Source organism: Phyllobates terribilis, unplaced genomic scaffold (genome assembly GCF_046119375.1).
Source record: "Phyllobates terribilis strain yellow unplaced genomic scaffold, ASM4611937v1 Scaffold_5__5_contigs__length_657084704, whole genome shotgun sequence".
Taxonomy (NCBI): domain Eukaryota; kingdom Metazoa; phylum Chordata; class Amphibia; order Anura; family Dendrobatidae; genus Phyllobates; species Phyllobates terribilis.
The window spans coordinates 610,961,849-610,982,590 of NW_027362765.1; the positions used below are offsets into that span (position 1 = coordinate 610,961,849).

Consider the following 20,742-nt stretch of genomic DNA (forward strand, 5'->3'; position numbering starts at 1 on the left):
TTAATAGATTATTAGCATCAAGATGCTCCATGATTGCCTCATTAATAAAGCCTTCAAAAATTTTGCCCACAACAGACGTCAGACTCACCGGCCGATAGTTTCCGGTGTTACTTTTTGCTCCCTTTTTGAATATTGGCACTACATTCGCCTGTTGCCAATCAAGTGGTACAGACCCAGTCTCAACAGAGTCCTTAAATATAAGATATAACAGTCTGTTTATCACATTACTTAGTTCCCTTAGTACCCGTGGGTGTATGCCATCAGGTCCTGGTGATTTGTTTATTTTAATGTTACTGAGGCGTTTCTGTACCCCAGCTTGGGTTAGATTTGTCATACTTAGTGGAGGATTAAGCTTGTCACTTCTCATTTCGCCTGTTAGTTCTTTTTCCTTTGTGAAAGTTGACGAAAAAAATTTATTTAATAGATTAGCTTTATCCTCATCTTTCTCTATGATTTTGCCTTCATCACTTTTTATCGGTCCAATATTATTCGATTTAATCCTTTTACTATTTATATATGTAAAGAACAGTTTGGGATTTGATCTACTTTCCCTAGCAATACGTCTCTCTGTTTCCTCCTTCGCTATTTTTATTTGTTTTTTACAGGTTCTCGTTTTTTCCTTGTAACACATTAGTGCCTCCTTGCTGTTTTCCTGTTTTAATCTCTTGAATGCCTCTTTTTTGCTATTTAACGCCCCTTTTACGTTCTTATTCAACCATATTGGTTTCCTCTTATTTCTGGCCCTTTTATTCCCATACGGTATATACCTCTCGCACGGAGTATTCAGAATTCTTTTGAAGGTTTCCCATTTACTATTCGTATTTCCTTGATTAAGAACTTTGTCCCAGTCTATAAGTTGAAGGTTTTCTTTCAGCTGATCAAACTTCGCCCTCCTAAAGTTTAATGTTTTAGTTGTTCCCTTATTGATAACCCTACTGAAGGGCATTTTGAAGTCGATAATATTATGATCGCTATTACCTAGGTGCCCCCCTATCTGTACCTCAGTTATTCTATCAGGCCTATTAGTCAATATTAAGTCCAACACTGCCTTCCCTCTCGTTGGTTCCTGCACTAGTTGGGAGAGATAATTATCCTTGATATTTGTCAAGAACCTTTTTCCTTTCTGCGATCTACAGGTTTCTGTTTCCCAGTCAATATCCGGGTAGTTGAAGTCCCCCATTACAATCACCTCATTATGTTTTGCTACTTTGTCTATTTGTCCTAATAGCAGTTTCTCATTCTCCTCTGTTATATTGGGTGGCTTATAGCAGGGTTGGGGTTGATGGCAATTGTTTTATGGCCGCTGACTTCAAGCCCGGGGGTTAGTAATGGACAGGAGTCTACAAGATGCCCCCATTACTAACCCCATAGTCATATTGTTAAAAAAAAAAAAAAAAACACCTAGAATAAAGTCCTTTAATTGAAATAATGACAGACTCTTATAGAAATAAACACTCTGCACACTCTTTTTTCCATTTATTACGGTGAAAATAAAAAGAAAACACAACCATAATCCTCACCTGTCCAACGAGAAGATAATTCATATGATAAACTCCATGTCCCATGTCGTAATCCATCTCTGCGACATCTGGATTTAATGGCTCAGCAGTGGCATGAAGCGACCGCTCAGTCATGAATCCAGGAGACACTAATCTGCACTTGAAACGCAGCTTTATTGACCTGCGGTGACGTCAATAAGATTACCACAAATCATTGAAGCTGTGGTTCCCAGGGGCAGCTCAGTGTGAGTGGCCCAAATAAACTGTGGTGACCTCAATGAGATCACCGGCGGCACCATGAATTTCCCATTTTTCCAGCATAAAATTTACAAAACTTTTTTTTTTGTTCTTTTTTTTTTTTTTTTAGGGACATCACATCACATCACATTTGAAGTGACTTTGGGGGACCCATATGACAGAAAATACCCAACAGGTGACACCATTCTAAAAACTGCACCCCTCAAGGTGTCCAAAATCACATTCAAGAAGTTTATTAACCCTTCAGGTGCTTCACAGGAATTAATGAAACATGTAAGGAAAAAATGAACATTTAACTTTTTTTTTTCACAAAAATGTTACTTTAGACCCCAATTTTTTTTTACTTTCACAAGGGTAATAGGAGAAAATGGACCGCAAAATTTGTTGTGCAATTTCTCCTGAGCACGTTCATACCCATATGTGGGGGAAAACTACTGTTTGGGCGCTCAGCAGTGTTCGGAAGGGAAGGAGCGCCATTAGACTTTTTGAATGTAACATTTGATGGAATAATTAGCGGACGACATGTGGCATTTGAAGAGCCCTTGATGTCCCTAAACAGTGGAAACAACTCACAAGTGACACCATTCTAGAAACTAGACCCCTCAGGAAACCTATCTAGATGTGTGGGGAGCACCTTGAACCCCCAGGTGCTTCACAGACGTTTATAACATTGAGCTGTGAAAATAAAGAAACTAATTAAATAAATCAAATCACATTTTTCTCACAAAAATGTTTTTTTTTTTTTTTAAGCCCCAAATATTGTATTTTTTTAAAGGTACGGTAATAAGAGAAATTGCAGAACAAATTGTATGGTGCAATTTCTCTTGAGTACTCTGATACCAAATATGTGGAGGAAAAACTACTGTTTTGGCGCACAGCAGGGCTCAGAAAGGAAAGAGTGACGTTTTGGAATGCAGACTTTGACGGAATGGTCTGAGGGTGTCATGTCGCGTTTGGAGATCCCCTGATGTACCTAAAGAGTGGAAAGCCCCAACAAGTGACCCTATTTTGGAAACTAGACCCCTCAAAGAATATATCTAGGCGTGTGGTGAGCACCCTGAACCCACTGGTGATTCACAGAATTTTATAACGGTGAGCTGTGAAAATGAAAAAATATATATTTTTCTTGAAAAAATTTGGGGCTAAAACAACATTTTTGTATTTTCACAAGGATAGCAGGAGAAATTGCACCCCAAAATTTGTTGTGCAATTTCTCCTGAGTAAGCAGATACCCCACATATGGTCGAAAACTACTTTTGAGTCACAGTGCAAAGCTCAGAAGGGAAGAAGAGCCATATTAGAAATAAGATATTGCTGGACTGGTTTGAGGGTGCCATTTCACATTGGCAGAGCCCCTGAGGTGCCAGAACAGCAGAATACCCCCCCAAAATAGACCTCATTTTACAAACTACACCACTCAATGAATTCTTCTTAGGGTGCAGTGATCATATTGACATCACAGGTGGGTCCCAGAATTTTATACTATTGGGCAGTGAAGAAAAAAAATTACATTTTTACCACCAATATTGTATTTTAGCCACAGATTTTACATTTTCACACTAGGAAATGGGTAAAAATGGCACCAAAATTTGTCCCACAATTTACCCTGAATGTAGAAATACCCCCATATGTAACTGTACAGTACTGCTTAGCCATACGGCGAGAATCAGGAGGGACGGAGTGTCATTTGCCTCCTGGAGCGCCGATTTTTCTAGAATAGTTTGCAGATTTCATATACAGAGTCCCTAAGTGCTAGAAGAGTAGAATCCCCCCATTTTGGAAATAATACCCCTTTGGGAATTTATCTACAGGTGTAGTGACGATTTTGACTCCATGGGATGCTGAGTGAAAATTGCAAACTACAGTTGTAGTGACCAATACGTTGTAGTGACCTGAGTGGGGGATTTTTTTGTGGAATGAGTTGAAGCTTTTATTGGGAACATTTTACATAACATTTTGGATCACATTTATCCTGCACTCTACGCTGAGCACTTACATTGGGGTTTCCATATAAATCTCCGAAAGACGTGATTCAGATAAAACCCCAGAGGGATTCACTCACTATAATGAGGCAGCAGAGTTACTCTGGACTACGTATGGCCTCTGTTCAGCCGTGTCCTTTTTTTTTTTTATTTCCCCAGACGTGCACAAAACTATGGCCAACGGAGATTTATGTATGCCTTAAAAGATGGACACTGCCGGATCAAAGCCTGCATTCTACGGACAAAATAATGCTTCTGTCTACACGATGCAGACCAAGACATGGACAAAGTCCGCAATTTGCGGTCCCAACTGACCAGCCTTCTGAACCAAGTCTAAATAATATGCACTGACACTAATACCTATTTAACCAGTTTAAGATAGAGCCATTTACTCCTGTTACTGATCAGGCACATTATGTTTTTTTTCGTAAATATGGTTTAAAGAGCTTTAAAAGTGTTTCTCATTTGGAAATTAAAACAATTTTTGCATTTTTTTTTCATCATACATGGGCCCTAATTTTTATGTTATTTTCATATTCTCTTAATTTTTGTGTGAGATTGGTGGACATAAAAATAAAATAAATAAAATAAAAAAGTGTCTGCCTTTTTATATATTTTTTTTTTATAAGCACAAAAGATCACTGAAATTTATTTTAAATTTAGTTCTCCTTTCAGTAACAATTATTTTACATATAAGCATTTAACCCCTTAACAACATCTGACGTACTAATACGCGTCTGTGCCCTGGGACTTAAGAGCCAGACCCGTATTAGTACGTCATGGCGATTGCGCGCGCACACAGGCTGTGCGGGCGCGATCGCCGCCAGGTGTCAGCTGATTGTCACAGCTGACACCCGATACTATGTGCATGGAGCGGTCCTGCACCGCTCCCAGCACATTAACCCCCGCGATGCTGCGATCGAAGTCGATCGCAGCATTGCGGGGGCAAGGGGAGGTGATCGCAGATACTCACCTCCTCTTCCGGCTTCCAGCGCTGTCTGCAAAGGCTTCCCGGGTGTTGCCATGACGACCCGATATCGTCATGACAACATCCGGGTCACCAGACAGCAGGAAGATTGTTTGGACATGCGCAGTGCATCTCCAAACAATCTTCTCCCTGTCCAGCGCGGATAGCCTGCATGGCATAGGGATGGTGCTGCATTCCTGTGCCATGCAGGCGATCAGAGAAAAAAAAGTGAAAGTCCCAGAGTGGGACAAAATAATAAACTATATAAGCTTCCAGACAGTGAAAAAAAAAAAAAATATATAAAAAAAAATAAATAAAAAAACGAATCCACCAAAAATAAAAATATAATGTACCCATCAATAAATATTATTATAAAAAAATCAAACAAAAAAAAAAACAATAAAAAGTACACATATTTGGTATCGCCGCGTCCGGAACAACCTGACCTATAAAACTGTCCCACTAGTTAACCCCTTCAGTGAACACAGTAAAAAAAAAAAAAAAAAAAAAACGAAGCAAAAAACAATGCTTTATCACCATACCGCCAAACAAAAAATGGAATAACACGCAATCAAAAAGACAAATATAAATAAAAATGGTACCGCTGAAAACGTCATCTCGTCCTGCAAAAAACAAGCCAACATACAGCTCCATCAGCCGAAAAATAAAAAAGTTATAGCTCTCATAATAAAGCGATGCTAAAAAATATTTTTTTCTATAAAATTGCTTTTATTATGTAAAAGAGCAAAACATAGAAAAACGATATAAATGTGGTACCGCTGTAAACGTACTGACCCGAAGAATAAAGCTACCTTATCAATAGTACCACACGCGGAACAGAATAAAAAAAAAACAACAATTCCTGAATTGTTGGTTTTTGTTTATTCTGCTTCCCAAAAATCGGAATAGAAAGCGATCAAAAAATGTCATGTGCCTGAAAATGGCACCAATAACGACGTCAAGTCATCCCGCAAAAAACGAGCCGTCACATGACTGTCTGCCAAAATCTGGAAAAATTATAGCTCTCAAAATATGGCGAAGCAAAAACTAGATTTTACAAAAAATGCGTCTTTTAGTGTGTGACAGCTGTCAGTCATAAAAACCCCATATGATTCTGGTATTGCTGTAATCACACCGACCCGAAGAATAAAGTCGTCTAATCACTTATACCGCACAAGGAACGGCGTCAAAAATAAACTCTTGGGTTAGGATTGGGCTAGGGTTAGGGCTGGGTTTGGGGTTAGGGTTGTGCTAGGGTTAGGGTTGTGCTACGGTTAGGGCTGGGGTTGGGGTTAGGGTTGTGATGGGGTTGGGATTTTTTTCAAAAGTAAGAAAAAAAGATGACGATATGGCGACTAGTGTTGAGCGCAAGTGCTCGCTACTTGAGTTTGCATCGGGTGCCTACGCCAGCTCTGAATACACACACTGCCCCTCTGCACAATATACACACACAGTTCCTCCACACACAGTCACACACACTGCCCCTCTGAATAAAGCAGCCCCCCCTCCCCCACACACGGTCTCTAGCCAAACTCCTGCTGGAGCTCTTACCAATTCCCCACACTCAGCGCGCTGTCTCTGCTCCTCTGCGCAGGCAGCAGAGTGATGAGATCAGTAGCTGGATGACATCATCATCACACTGCTGCACGTGGCTCCTCTGCCTCAGTCCCAGCGCAGAACTGTTCAAATGTATTCGCGTCTAGAAGATGCAAATGCATTTGGACATGGGAGCGAAGCGACGTGCGGGCGGCGGGCCTGGAGTGCGTGCCCACAGAGAGGGCTCCGAGTGCCACCTCGGGCACGCATGCCATAGGTTCGCCACCACTGCCTTAGACCAACCTCTCTCTTTCCATTGGCTGTGTACTTTGGCAAACTCAAGTCGGACCTTCCGGTTCTTTGAAGAGATGAAAGCCTTCTTGACTGAACTCGTGCATTCAACCCTACTGCTCTTAGCCGTCATACCACAGTTTGGCCACTCACTCTGACCACATATTCGTCGTTCACTTTGTGCGAAATCTGTACAGCACTTTTATGGACATCAAATACTGATAACCTTCTTTTCTTTTTTGACACTTGACTGAGAACAGTTGAATTCCTTAGCTACCTCTTTTTGGCTTGTGCCTGACTTCACTCTCAGAATAATAAGCTTCCTGACATCTGATCATAAATTTGGCTTGGTCTTTGCAATTTTTTAACCTCAAAACACACACACACAAAAATATAAAACATTTTAGGTAAAATTCAACTACTCATGACAAAATATGCAACACATTTAGTCCAGCAAATGTTGAAAACTAACAGATAAAGGGATAAAACAATGTCCAACACAATTTTAGCTGACAACCATTTGCTTCCGGTTTACTAAAATCACCAGGAAAATGGCATCACAATAACCAGACAGAAATAATCACACTTAAAAAAATGCAAAACTTTTGGTTGCCACTGTAACTCTCTGGTTTCAGGGCATAATTCTCTGAATCAGAGGGATCTGTTGAAGAGTTCCAGAGTTATTGCCTCAAAGTGACACTGGCCTGGTCATCAAAGTGAAAACACGCCATTTTGTCATGTTCAAAGTAACTATTGTAAGACAAAAAACATAATATAAATTGCCCTATAATGCATATTGCTGTACAACCTCTGCAAAAAAAAAAAAACAAAACTGTAAAAACATATGTGAAAATGTAGCAAAAATTAGCAAACAAGTACCATGACACCAATAAACGCAGTACCTACCTCGGCTTCATCGAATGTCAACAGCAAGTCTGAAGTGCCAGAAAGAATCCCTCTGGACCCATCAATGAGATAATCACGAGCTGGGACAGAGTAGGGGTCAGCATGGAGCATTTGAGCTGCTTGGACCAGTTTTGCACAAGCATTTTCTACTCTACAAGAAAAAAATTTTTTACTTAAGAGTACAATTCTGATGTCAAAAGACCTAGATTGCAATGAGCATTATCACAGCTTCATTTTTAATAAATTTTTTTAAAAAACAAAAAATTGATTCTTTTGCTCCCACAAGTGGGAAAGTACACAATCATTTTGAGTGAGCTATAGAGGCAGAACTTGTCAAGAACCTCAGAGAATTCTGTATAACCATCCTAACAAGCAGGAGGTGATAAAATGTAGCTGTAAAAATGTCCTAACGTGTAGAGATGGGCTCATAGTGATCATCTGAAACTGTCCTGTCTGAGCATAATCTGGCAGTGAGGTTTGGAAATGCATCCATAATACGCATACCTTCCAACTTTGAAAGATAGGAAAGAGGGACACATACTGTGGGGCTATCAAACTGTGCATGGGAGAGAGTGTGGGTCATGAAAAGGGTATCACACTGATTGACTTCATTAGGATAGATATTTCTGTGTAAATATATATATTTATTACTGGCAAAGTAAGAGAAGTGGCTTAGTGTGAGGAGAAAATAAAAAGGCCCCTACACAGTATGATGACCCTGCAGCTGCCCACATACACAGTAGGATGTCTCCCAGGGCTGTGGAGTCGGTATAAAATGGACCGACTCAGACTCCTAAAATATAAATTGGGTACAGTAGTTCAATGCAGAATGTGCTGAATATTTTTTCATAGGAATTTGGGAAAGTTATGAAATGTCCTATAAATGGCTGTTCTATTCCTGATCTAAGGCTACATTCACACACATTCACACGCTCTGATGGAAGTATGGGTTATGATGTGTGAGGCCTTGTTTGTGGCCATGTATATTATATTATAATATCCTTCTTCCACGCCTATCTATACATATATATATATTCAACCCATTCCCCTCTTTTGGTTTTTGTGAGGGAAACGCAATAAAAGATAAATGTTACATGATGGATTTGGAATCTGCACCCTATGGTGATACCTGTTGTTTGTTTTTAATTATGTTTTAATTTTCTATATGTGATTTTGTGTCATATGTTTTGCCACTGGAGTCCCATATGACTTGTAGTATTTTCCTATATAAATTTTTCTAATAAAGCTATTTTCTATTTTTCTACTACATTGGCTATATATTCGTGGTTTCCCTTGCCTAGGCACCTCGTTCTATACATTCACACACAGCGTTTTTGCTGCGTTTTTTGAGGATACGTTTTTTAGCTGCAAAAGCAGATCAGCTTTTTAAAAAACCGCATCACCTGAAAGGTTTTTGAGCTCATAGATAATGTTTTCAATAGCAAAAGCCAATTAGAAAAACACCGCACAAACTGACATGCTCATTCTTTGTGAGGATCTGTTTTTGAGCCCAAAAAACGGATCCTCACAAAACGATGTCTGAATGTCATATCTTGAAACCCATTGACTTTGCTGGGATGCCCAGAGTCACTGCATTTTACTACAAAAAACGGATCCGCAAAAACGCTGTGCGTGAATCATGGCCATAGCCAGCGAGGGGCAGATATGTTTAAAAGACAGCTCATCCAGCTTGTTGTGAAGGATGGTGTACCATTATCATTACTTGCACAACCAGCTTTTACAGCTCTTAATGGATCAATGGCACGCAAACTTGGTGCTTCTCTGGAAAGAGAAAGTATTAGAAAATTAGTGATTTAAGAAGAACTTAAAAGGAAGATCTTAAAAAGACTCTCAAAAGACGCTTCACGTTTCTTAAAAATGGAGGCCTGCACACGTCACAGAGTGAACTATTTTGCCATCAATGTTCGATCTGTTTGTGACAACAAAGAAATTGTTACCAAGACACTGGCAGTAAAGATCCTAAAGCTCATCACACCAGCCAGATTCTCCAGGCCTTAGTGGAAAAAGTTCTGCAAGATTACAAACTCAAAAAAGAACAGGTTCTTGCTATTGTAACGGACAATGCTTCAAACATGATAAGTACAATTACACTGATGAATGAGAGGAATGAACAACAGCTAGAAGAACATGTAGGATTCAGTATGTTTGAGATGGAAGGCCACAGTGCTGTTCATGTAACTGAGGAACAAACAGATATTACAACAGAAGAACAGCAAAATTATACTTTAGAAATAGATGATCTTGTTGAAGCTGCTTCACACCTCTTTCCTATTCATCACATGTGCTGTGTTGTGCACACGCTGCAGCCGGCAATAAGAGATAGTCTGCAAGAGGGACCTGCTGGAAATCTGATTGGAAAAGTGAGGAAATTGGTTATTGCCGCCAGAACCCCTAAAATTGATTCCATCTTGAAGAGACTTGCTGGGAAAGGGGCAATTGTCGATCAAGCCACTCGGTTGGGCAGCACTTATTTAATGACTGAGCGATTGCTTGAACTAAAACCGTTTCTTATAGATATGGCAAACCCTCAGGTAACCCTAAATGAAGGTCAATGGACACAGGTGGCTGAATTGAAGGAATTGCTTAATCACCCATTTACCGTGACTAAAAAATTACAAGCTGAGGATTTAACTCCTGGCATTTTCATAAGGGAGTGGAAGAACTTGCTATTTTGCCTGTCCCAAAGAGGAGGTTTAATCGCAGATGGCATTTCTGCTTCAATGAAACGGAGAGAGACACAGCCATTGGAAAATACAATTTTTCTGGCAGCTGTTTATATGGACCCAAGTCATCGTATACTGCTTGATGATCAACAGCTTACTAAAGGAAAAGAAGCTCTGACTGAGGTAGCAGTTAGGATGAGTGGCCTACAGGAGGACTGCCAGGCGCAAGAGGACTTGGGTCCTGACAGTGCTACTGCTGCCATATCTTCATCCTCATCAGATGAGGAGTTTGACTTTGACAAGTATTTGGATGACATGGAGCAGGCAAAGCGTTGCCGCAAGGAAAAAGATTTCACTCCGTCTCCTATAGCAAGCAGATTGACCATATTTCAGCAAAAAAATATATATACACTGCTCAAAAATGCCAGACCTCATGTGGCTGGAGTGTGTCAGCAGTTCCTGCAAGATGAAGGCATTGAAGCTATGGACTGGCCCGCCCGTTCCCCAGACCTGAATCCGATTGAGCACATCTGGGACATCATGTCTCGCTCCATCCACCAACATCACATTGCACCACAGACTGTCCAGGAGGTGGCGGATGCTTTAGTCCAGGTCTGGGAGGAGATCTCACAGGAGACCATCCACAACCTCATCAGGAGCATGCCCAGGCGTTGTAGGGAGGTCATACAGGCACGTGGAGGCCACATATAATACTGAGCCTCATTTTGACTTGTTTTAAGGACATTACATCAAAGTTGGATCAGCCTGTAGTGTGTTTTCCACTTTCATTTTGGGGGCGACTCCAAATCCAGGCCTCCATTGGTTAATAAATTTGATTTCCATTGATGATTTTTGTGTGATTTTGTTGTCCGCACATTCAGCTTTGTACAGAACAAAGTATTCAATGAGAATATTTCATTCATTCACATCTAGGATGTGTTATTTGAGTGTTCCCTTTATTTTTTTTTTGAGCAGTGTATATATGTAATAGATATTATATAGTGTATTACATATTTACAATTTATTACAGTTTTTTGTGTTCTAAAGTTATATTCCAATAAATATATATTATGTTCTATCTAAATATCTTGATTATTGTATCATAAAAATGATTAAATGTCTGATGTTCACATTGTACTACAATTAATTTTTCACTTAAATATAAGCAATGTATGTGGGAGTCGGAGTTGTGGAGTCGGAGTCGGTGTACGGGAAATTGAGGAGTCGGAGTCGCAGGTTTGGCTTTCCGACTCCACAGCCCTGATGTCTCCGCAGTCCATTGCTACCCCTAGTCTGTGCTGACCAGTCACATGACCTAAAAAGGTCACGTGATCTTAACATCCACACAGAAGCTTCAGTCTTTACCCAGACTGAATGGTGGAGCAGGAATTTGATGGTTCCCTGCTCCACCGCTATGTTTGTTAAATAAGTTGTCCAGTACTTTAGATTACCCCCCCCCAATGTATATGGGGAGAGGCAGAGCGCGAGGTGGATGCCGGGTGTGACGCGAGGGGGGGTAACCCCACCCACAGCCTGGCATCCACCATGGAACGCAGTAGACAAGAGACCCCTGGCTGCTGCCAGCACTTGTCGTGACGTCAGAGCCAGCTGCAGCCGGGGGTCACGTGAAGCCTGTGAGCGGCCAGTGATAGCGCCGCTCACAGGCAGTATCTGCAACGTTAGGTAATTACAAAAATCCTTAGGGGCCCCGGGGGGATACTTGGGGGGGGGGGGGAGGTAATCTAAAGTACTGGACAATCCCTTTAAGGTTAGGACAAACTCAGGACTGTCCGGTACAAATACTCCCAAACAATAGCAGACTGATGATATAGTTGTACCACCAAAGCAAACTCTTTGCAGACCGGAGATTTCCACTCCAAAGCCTACAGAGTTGTAAATGCTGCTCTGGGCTGTAATACTGCATCAATACATTAAGGTCTTAGCTGTTACATATTTTAGCACTATATTTAGCTTTTTCTGATGTCAAACTGAAGTGAACACTTCCACATTTACACTAACCTCAAGAAAGTGAAAAAACAAACAAGAATAGCCACATAAAAACAAGTGAAAGTTTTTCCCCACCTGACTGTGGCACCTTGCAGAGATTTTTTCATAATAATACGCCAATAAAAATCTTAAGCGGAATTGCTGGTGATAAAAGTTATAGGAGTAAAGTTCGATATTCAGCAGATTCCAAACATGTAATCCAGTAGTGTCATGTTCTGAGGAATAGAAGCTGTCCTCTATACGCATCACCTCCTGCAGCTTAGAAAGCAAACATCTTTGATGAGGTAGGGTCTTCCTGCTTCCACATTTAATAAATGCAGCCAGAGCATGCATTCCAGCAATGAATAGCTGACTTTCATCAGGGAGAAATTGGTGTGTCGTACAGGTAGAGCAGAAAGATTTGGTACAAAAAGGCAGGATCAATGAGTTTGAAAGTGTTTTGCCAGACCCCCTTCCAGAAATGGGACAACTTAGTGCAGTCCCAAAAATTATGCTCGAGAGTACCTCCCCACACCTCCAGCACAGAGCATGCAGTTTAGAGCAGACTCTATACCATCTGGAGAGGATCTTGAATCCCGCTAGACATAGGCCTTGTGTGCGATCACAAACAAAGTCGTTTTCTGTTCAGAGTTGAAAGTAGCAGAGAGGTCTCGTCCCAACGTGAAATATAATTAGGGCAGGGTAAGCTTGCTGCAGATATAAGAGGCATGAACATAACAGAGAAGGACACCAGTACCGCAGCATACAGCACCTCAATGTCAGTGCGATTCCGAGAAAATGAAGCCTGGAAAGAAGAAATAAGTCACGGACCTCCACAGACTCCTGATAGACCCTTGCCTAAGTCTGCAGAAAATAGTTCTGATTTCCAGTTATTATTTTCCTCAAGAAAGTGAAGAACTCACACTTATAAGCTGTAGGTCATATCAAAAATGAGCTTCTCTCCAAGCCAGATGGAAAAATAGGCTTACTCAAAATAAGAAATGAAGGTGGTGAAAACTCCATCCGCAGGGATAAAATGTGAGGGACATCAAGAGTACGACCAATTGTGGGATGTGTGTGGGAGAGTGTTAAAGTTTGGTTCAGAATCCATGGAGCCGCTTGTAAAACACAATCTGAAAGGCTGTTTGCTCAATACGCATCCAGGAATTCATATCATACCGTCAATCTATAATTTTAATCAGGAGAGCGGATCAAAAGTATGATAATAAATCTGAGAGAACTCCTCCTCCAAGGTCTATGGGATGTATAAAGGATCAAATGGGTGATTCGCACCGGTATCTCAGCCCATATGAATGGTGTTACACGAGAAAATATAAAAAAAATAGTTGTGGTATAAATATAGGGAGAGCCTGAAAGAAGATTCTGACATTTTATATTCAAGAAATAAAGGCATAATACTAGATAAAGTGTATAATTCACCTTTTATTTGTAACATTCCCAGTGGCTCAGAAGTTTACATACACATGGGTACTTTTTGGCATCATTGCCGTTACCAAGTCTAACTTGGGTGACGCATTTCAGGCAGCCTTCCACAAGCTTTTCACAAATGGTTGCTGGGATATTGGCCCATTCTTCCTGACACACTGGTGTAGTGGAGTCAGGTTGTAGGCCATCTTGCTTGCACACACTTTCAATTCTGCATATACATTTTCTGTGATGACCTACCGGATGGGATTGAGAGTAAAGTGTCAGTCTTTATTGACGACACCAAACTATGTATTAAAATCTGATCTTGACATAACGATATTGCAGAACGATCGGGATAAGATGACTGAATGGGCAAACACTTGGCAGATGAGGTTTAATGTAGATAGATGTAGAGTCATGCACCTAGGACGGAGTAATCCTATTGCTGCATATATATCAAATGGGAGTATATTCGGGACTACCGATGAGGAGAAGGACTTGGGTACTCTGGTTACAAGCAAGCTGAGCAGCAGTTCTCAATGTCAAGCAGCAGTCGCAAAAGCAAAGAAGATGTTAGGATGTATAAAATAAAAAAGATAAAATACCACGATCCGAACATACTGGTCATCACTGGTGAGGCCACATCTAGAATATGGGATGCACTTTTGGGCTCCACATTTTAAAAAGGATATTCAGAGGTTAGAGTGAGTTCAAAGGCGGGCAATGAGATTATTACAAGGGATGGAAGGCCTCTCACATGATGAGAGGTTGGTAAACTTAGGCTTGTTTAGCTTAGAAAAAAAAAAAAAGACACCTCAGAGGAGATCTCATTTATGTGTATAAATATATGTGTGGACAGTACAAAGGACTAGCACTAATTGCGGGTGGAAGAAAGGAGATTCCAGCAGCTAAATAGGAAAGGCTTCTTTACAAGGTCAAAAAGATGAGAGTTGACTTTTTAGTATCAGTCAATTTAGGGTATCTTTGGTGTTTTGTAATATATTATACATACACACATACATATAATTAGTTTGCCCTGGTGTATTATTTGGGGGTGGGGTGATTGGGGTGTTATTGGTTTTTATTTCTAAAAATAAAAAGTAAAAGTTGTATATATAAAAGGATGGTGTTACAATTATATGTATAACAGTACTGTGAAGGCTTGATATGTACAGTAGTGTTCACAATAACAGCAGTCCAATATGACTAACCAGATTAATCACTGCTTTTTGTATAAATTATATTACTACATGTCAGACAATTTACCAGTCGGTGCAGTAGATTGTAAGAAAACCATCAGACTCCGCATTCATGATCTGCACGTTTTTGAGTCTGTGTATTTGAATACTTAACTGAAAAGGGGTGGGGGGTGTCCAAAATAATAGAAGTGTGGAGTTAAATTAGTGAGGTCAATCATTCTGTGAAGAAACCGGTGTGAATCAGGTGGCCCTTATTTAAGGGTGAAGCCGGCACATGTTGTACATGCTTTACTCCTAGAAAACCTGAGAAATATGGGTCATTTGAGACATTGTTCAGAAGAACAGCACACTTTGATTAAAAAGTTGATTGGAGAGGGTAAAACTTATAAAGAAGTGCAGACAATGATAGGCTGTTCAGCTAAAATGATCTCCAATGCTTTAAAATGGAAAGCAAAACCAGAGAGATGTGGAAGAAAACGGAAGACTACCATTCGAATGGATCGAAGAATAGCCAGAATGGCAAAAGCTCAGCCAATGATCAACTCCAGGATGATCAAAGACAGTCTCAAGTTACCTGTGAGTACTGTGACAGTTAGAAGACGCCTGTGTGAAGATAATCTCTTAGTAAGAAGTCCCCGCAAATTCCCACTGTTGAAAAAGACATGTACTGAAGCGGATACAATTTGCCAAAGAACACATCAACTGGCATAAAGAGAAATAGAGAAACATTTTGTGGACTGATGAAAGCAAAAATTGTTCTTTTTGGGTCCAAAGGCTGCAGACAGATCGTCAGACGACCCCCAAACTCTGCCACAGTACACTGTGAAGACCGTGAAGCATGGTGGTGCATGCATCATGATACAGGCATGTTTCTCTTACTGTGGTGCCAGACCTATTTGCCGCATACCAGGGATCATGGACCAGTTTGCATATATTAAAATACTTGAAGAGGTCATGCTGCCTTACGCTGAAGAGGATATGCTTTGAAATGGGTGTTTCAACAAGACAACGACCCTAAACACACCAGTAAATGAGCAAAATCCAGTCCAAAAAAAATGAGGTTATGGAGTGGCCAGTCCAATCCCCAGACCTTAATCCGATAAAACACTTGTGGGGTGACATCAAAAATGCAGTTTCTGAGGCAAAGCCAACAAATGACAAAATATTGTGGCTTGTACATATTGTGAGTTTGTAAAAACAAATGCAGACTCTGGGTATGGGGAGCAGTGAATATTCCAGCAGCCGATCTCGGTGTGTGGGAGCGCATGGCAGTGACGTCATGCAATGCTTACAAGCAGAGATCAGTTGCTGGCAGCAGACAGTAAGCAGCGCTGGAGCAGAAGGAAGGCAGGTGAGTAAAATAGTTTTTTTTTTGTATGTGCAGCGTGACGGGGGCCATGTATACCAGGATGGAGATAGAGGGGGCCATGCAAACCAAGATGGGGATAATGGGGGGCTGTGAACACCCAGGGTTTTCCTTGCAGGGATGTGGAGTCTGTGTCGTGGAGTCAGTGTCCATTTTGGTGGAGTCAGAGTCGGTATAAAATGGACCGACTCCCAACTCCTAAAATATATAATAAATTGAGTACAGTAGTTCAATGAAGTTTGTGGGGAATATTTTTTCATAAGAATTTGGGAAAGTTATGAAATGTCCTATAAATGTCTGTCCTAGTCCTTCTCTAAGGGTCTAGACTTTTAGCTGAGATGAATCTGTCCTACAATAAATTTATCACTTAAACATGAGCCATGTATGAGGGAGTCGGAGTCATGGAGTAGGAGTTGGAGTCTGTGTCATGGAAATTGAGTCGGAGGTTTGGCTTACCGACTCCACAGCCCTTCCATGGGCATAATACTACTCAGACCAAGATGGTGCAAAATTACACAGTCTCACCCTTCCGCTGGCCCGCCGGGAATAGAGTAGCTGCGACTTTGGGACTTCCAGTGCCAACTACCTCAACTACTGGCACCCCGCTTTGGGTGGACACCCACAGAGTGGAGGTAGCGGCAAGCTTAGGAAGCTGACAGTCCATTGAGGTATGTGGCCAGGAGACCCGAGAGCCCCAACCTGGCTTCTCCGAACATATCCATGGGGCCAGGTGACCGGATAGCCCCAACCTGGCTTCTCTGAACGTCTCCATTGGTTCCAGGTGACCTCATTGTCCCAACCGGGTTTCCCCAAATGTATCTATGGTATCTCTAATGGTCAATGGAGCAGATCTGTATCCTTCCAGCCAGGGCAATGTTCCCTTAGGCCGGCATCCTGTAGAATCCAAATCTGTGCCCCTCTGGATGGAGCGAGGCTTCTAATCTGCTGTTCTGAAGAGTTACTCTGATTTTAATACTTCAATGTCATTCCACCAATTCCCCACTAAACATGTGGCTTCTTTTCTCCTTCACTGGGATCAGCTTCGTGAATGGGCAGAACTGCTCTCACCTTTCCCCCCAAAAGCTAAGTGTGCATTAGTGGAGATATGTTTCTCAGGTCGAACCCATCACCTGGGTCTGCATGTGAGACTCTCTGTGGTGACTGATCCACCGGATCTTCTTTCAACATTCACACAATGGGCCTAGACGCTGTTTGGACAATGGCTTAAGGCTCCTGAGATACTGATGAGATTACTGGAATGCTGGACACTTTACAAGTAAAATTAGTGTACATAAACTGACGAGCAAGCAGAGCATTAATAAAACACAGCAAGCAAATCTGTAATAAAACACAATATTAATATCGACGGAAACGGAGCTCGGTGCTGGAAAAGTCTCAGTCATAAGTGGGCAGCTCCTCACAGGGGCCATGCATACCTGGACTGCGGGGGCCCAAATAATTTTTGAAATTAAAAAAACAGTGATAATATTATACAAACACACACAATACTGGAGTGGTGCTGGAGTGTTTCTTTAGTTCCGATCAGAAAATTCTAGAGCTTTGACATAACCTTCTGGGATTTTCCAAGCTATTTAAAAGCACAGTCAGCTTTGTGCATGTAAACTTCTAATCCACTGGAATTAGAAATTAATTAGAAGTGAAAAGGTCTCTAATCATTTGTAGGAAGATGTGCTTGTTTTATGTACAAAACATATACCGAAACAACTCCGCTAAATATAAGTTTTAATGACTTGAAGCTAAGTGTATGTAAACTTATGACATATAAAAGGACGTGTCACTCCCTCATATAGTACTCACTTGATGAAAGCAGGAGGCATGTCTCTTTTCATAATCTGATCTTCAGTTGTCTGGACCGTTTCTTTCCCAACCTGGGGTAAAACAATGACAAGGTTAGGTGGGCAAAATGTGGAGAATATACTATACAAATCGGTGGAACAACATGGAATCATTTTATTATCAATCACAAAGAAGTAAAATTTCAAAGGGTTGTCAGGGACTTAAGTGATAACCTATCTGTAGGACAGAACGTAAATATGAGATCCGAGGAGTCCGACACCCCACTGACATCAGCCGGAAATTAGTGATGTCCGGGACACATCACATAGTTGAGAGTCCGCCCCGAGCCCTGATCTTTATTTCCCAGTCACTTGAGACAAACAGCAGCTGTAGTGACCACAAAGCAGCAGTGCCCGGAGGCTGTCTTCTGCCTCATACATTGCTTAGATCTATCCACTGACCATACAGATTTCAGCCGATCGCTGTAGGGGCCAGGTGTCAGGCCTCTCTGATCTCATAATGATGACCTAGGGCAGTGATGGAGAACCTTTTAGAGACCGAGTGCCCAAACTACAATCCAAAACCCATTTATTTATCGCAAAGTGCCAACATGGAAATTTAACCTGAATACTGAGGTTTTAGTTTAGAAAACAATTCATACATTAGCGCCCTATAGAGTCTATAGCAAAGAGCTTGTAAGCGCTACACTCCAAGCCTAAGATACTAGCCACCGATTTGCAGTGGAGATCAGTTCTTGAGAATGGAGAGGATTTTTAATCAAATGTAAAATTGTTTGTTTTTACAACCTCTTGCAATTGTAACCCTTTATCATGAGAATAACCCTTTAAGCCACGGATGACAAACTCAAATACACAGAGGACCAAAGTTAAAAGCTTGGACAAAGTCGTGGGCCAACCTTGATATTTATTAAAAGAGGTTTACAATTGAGGAAGTTTTTCCTTATCATCAAATAACACAATTAACTTTTGAAATTATAGTGGAATAATATGTTATGTAACAGCAGTAAAAAGCCTATGGCCCAATGGCCTAATTTATATATGTAATAATAAAGGATAAAAAACCTTGAATAAAACAGATAATAAAGTATGATGCTAACAAAAGTGCCCCCAAACACAATACGATGCCCCCACAGTATGATGACCCTAATGTACCCCCCTCCCTCAACCCCCACAACAAAGAATGGTGACCCCATCACAGTAGGATTCTCCATTTGTAATCCCCACACAGCCCTCCGTACAGCATAATGGGCCCCACACAGCCCTCCGTACAGCATAATGGGCCCCACACAGCCCTCCGTACAGCATAATGGGCCCCACACAGCCCTCCGTACAGCATAATGGGCCCCACACAGCCCTCCGTACAGCATAATGGGCCCCACACAGCCCTCCGTACAGCATAATGGGCCCCACACAGCCCTCCGTACAGCATAATGGGCCCCACACAGCCCTCCGTACAGCATAATGGGCCCCACACAGTCCTCCGTACAGCATAATGGGCCCCACACAGTCCTCCGTACAGCATAATGGGCCCCACACAGTCCTCCGTACAGCATAATGGGCCCCACACAGTCCTCCGTACAGCATAATGGGCCCCACACAGTCCTCCGTACAGCATAATGGGCCCCACACAGTCCTCCGTACAGCATAATGGGCCCCACACAGTCCTCCGTACAGCATAATGGGCCCCACACAGTCCTCCGTACAGCATAATGGGCCCCACACAGTCCTCCGTACAGCATAATGGGCCCCACACAGTCCTCCGTACAGCATAATGGGCCCCACACAGTCCTCCGTACAGCATAATGGGCCCCACACAGTCCTCCGTACAGCATAATGGGCCCCACACAGTCCTCCGTACAGCATAATGGGCCCCACACAGTCCTCCGTACAGCATAATGGGCCCCACACAGTCCTCCGTACAGCATAATGGGCCCCACACAGTCCTCCGTACAGCATAATGGGCCCCACACAGTCCTCCGTACAGCATAATGGGCCCCACACAGTCCTCCGTACAGCATAATGGGCCCCACACAGTCCTCCGTACAGCATAATGGGCCCCACACAGTCCTCCGTACAGCATAATGGGCCCCACACAGTCCTCCGTACAGCATAATGGGCCCCACACAGTCCTCCCTGCTGTATAATGGCCCCCACATGATGCTCCCTGCTGGATAATGGCCCCCACATGATGCTCCCTGCTGGATAATGGCCCCACATGATGCTCCCTGCTGGATAATGGCCCCACATGATGCTCCCTGCTGGATAATGGCCCCACATGGTGCTCCATACAGTATAATGGCCCCACACAGTCCTCCATACAGTATAATGGCCCCAGATTTAAAAAAAAACAAAAAACTACTACTGACCTCAGCCCGTTCCAACGCTGATGTGGTCTCTTCATATATCCCAGTCCTACCTGAGGGCATGCACGTCGTCTCCTCAGCACACGCGCAGACTGATAAGCGCTAGCGCATCACTAGCACCGTGGCCACTCTCCTCTGCACGCGCGTCCTCCCATCAGGACAAGCGTGCAGAGGAGAGTGGCGCAGCGCTAGTGAGAGAGAGGGGGATTGTGCGCAGGCTGAGGAGTGTGGTGGCGGCGTCACTGCTGAGGAGACAGCGTGCGTGCCCCCTCTGGCATGCGTGCCATAGGTTAAACACCACTGACCAATAGACTATTTCATTCCATGAGGGGAAATATTAATAAAGCTTCTTAAAAAAAAAAAAAAAAAAAAAAAAAAAAAAAGCTCAACATAGGGACCATGCAAAAGTATTGCCAAGCATTTTCCAAATACCAGATATGGTGCAAGAGACCAGGAATTT

At 42.1% G+C, this 20,742-nt stretch overlaps 1 protein-coding gene across 2 annotated transcripts in view; it reads right to left on the reverse strand.

The window, feature by feature from the left end:
- The window catches only part of VCL (vinculin), a 137,804-nt gene that overhangs the window by 79,411 nt on the left and 37,651 nt on the right, over positions 1-20,742 (reverse strand). For both annotated transcript variants that reach the window (XM_073686080.1, XM_073686079.1), the window contains exons 2-3: positions 17,921-17,991; positions 7,440-7,590 (exon numbers count right to left, since the gene is read on the reverse strand). In XM_073686080.1, coding sequence (XP_073542181.1) covers positions 7,440-7,590; positions 17,921-17,991 — 222 coding nt within the window. The remainder of the gene's footprint in view (positions 1-7,439; positions 7,591-17,920; positions 17,992-20,742) is intronic.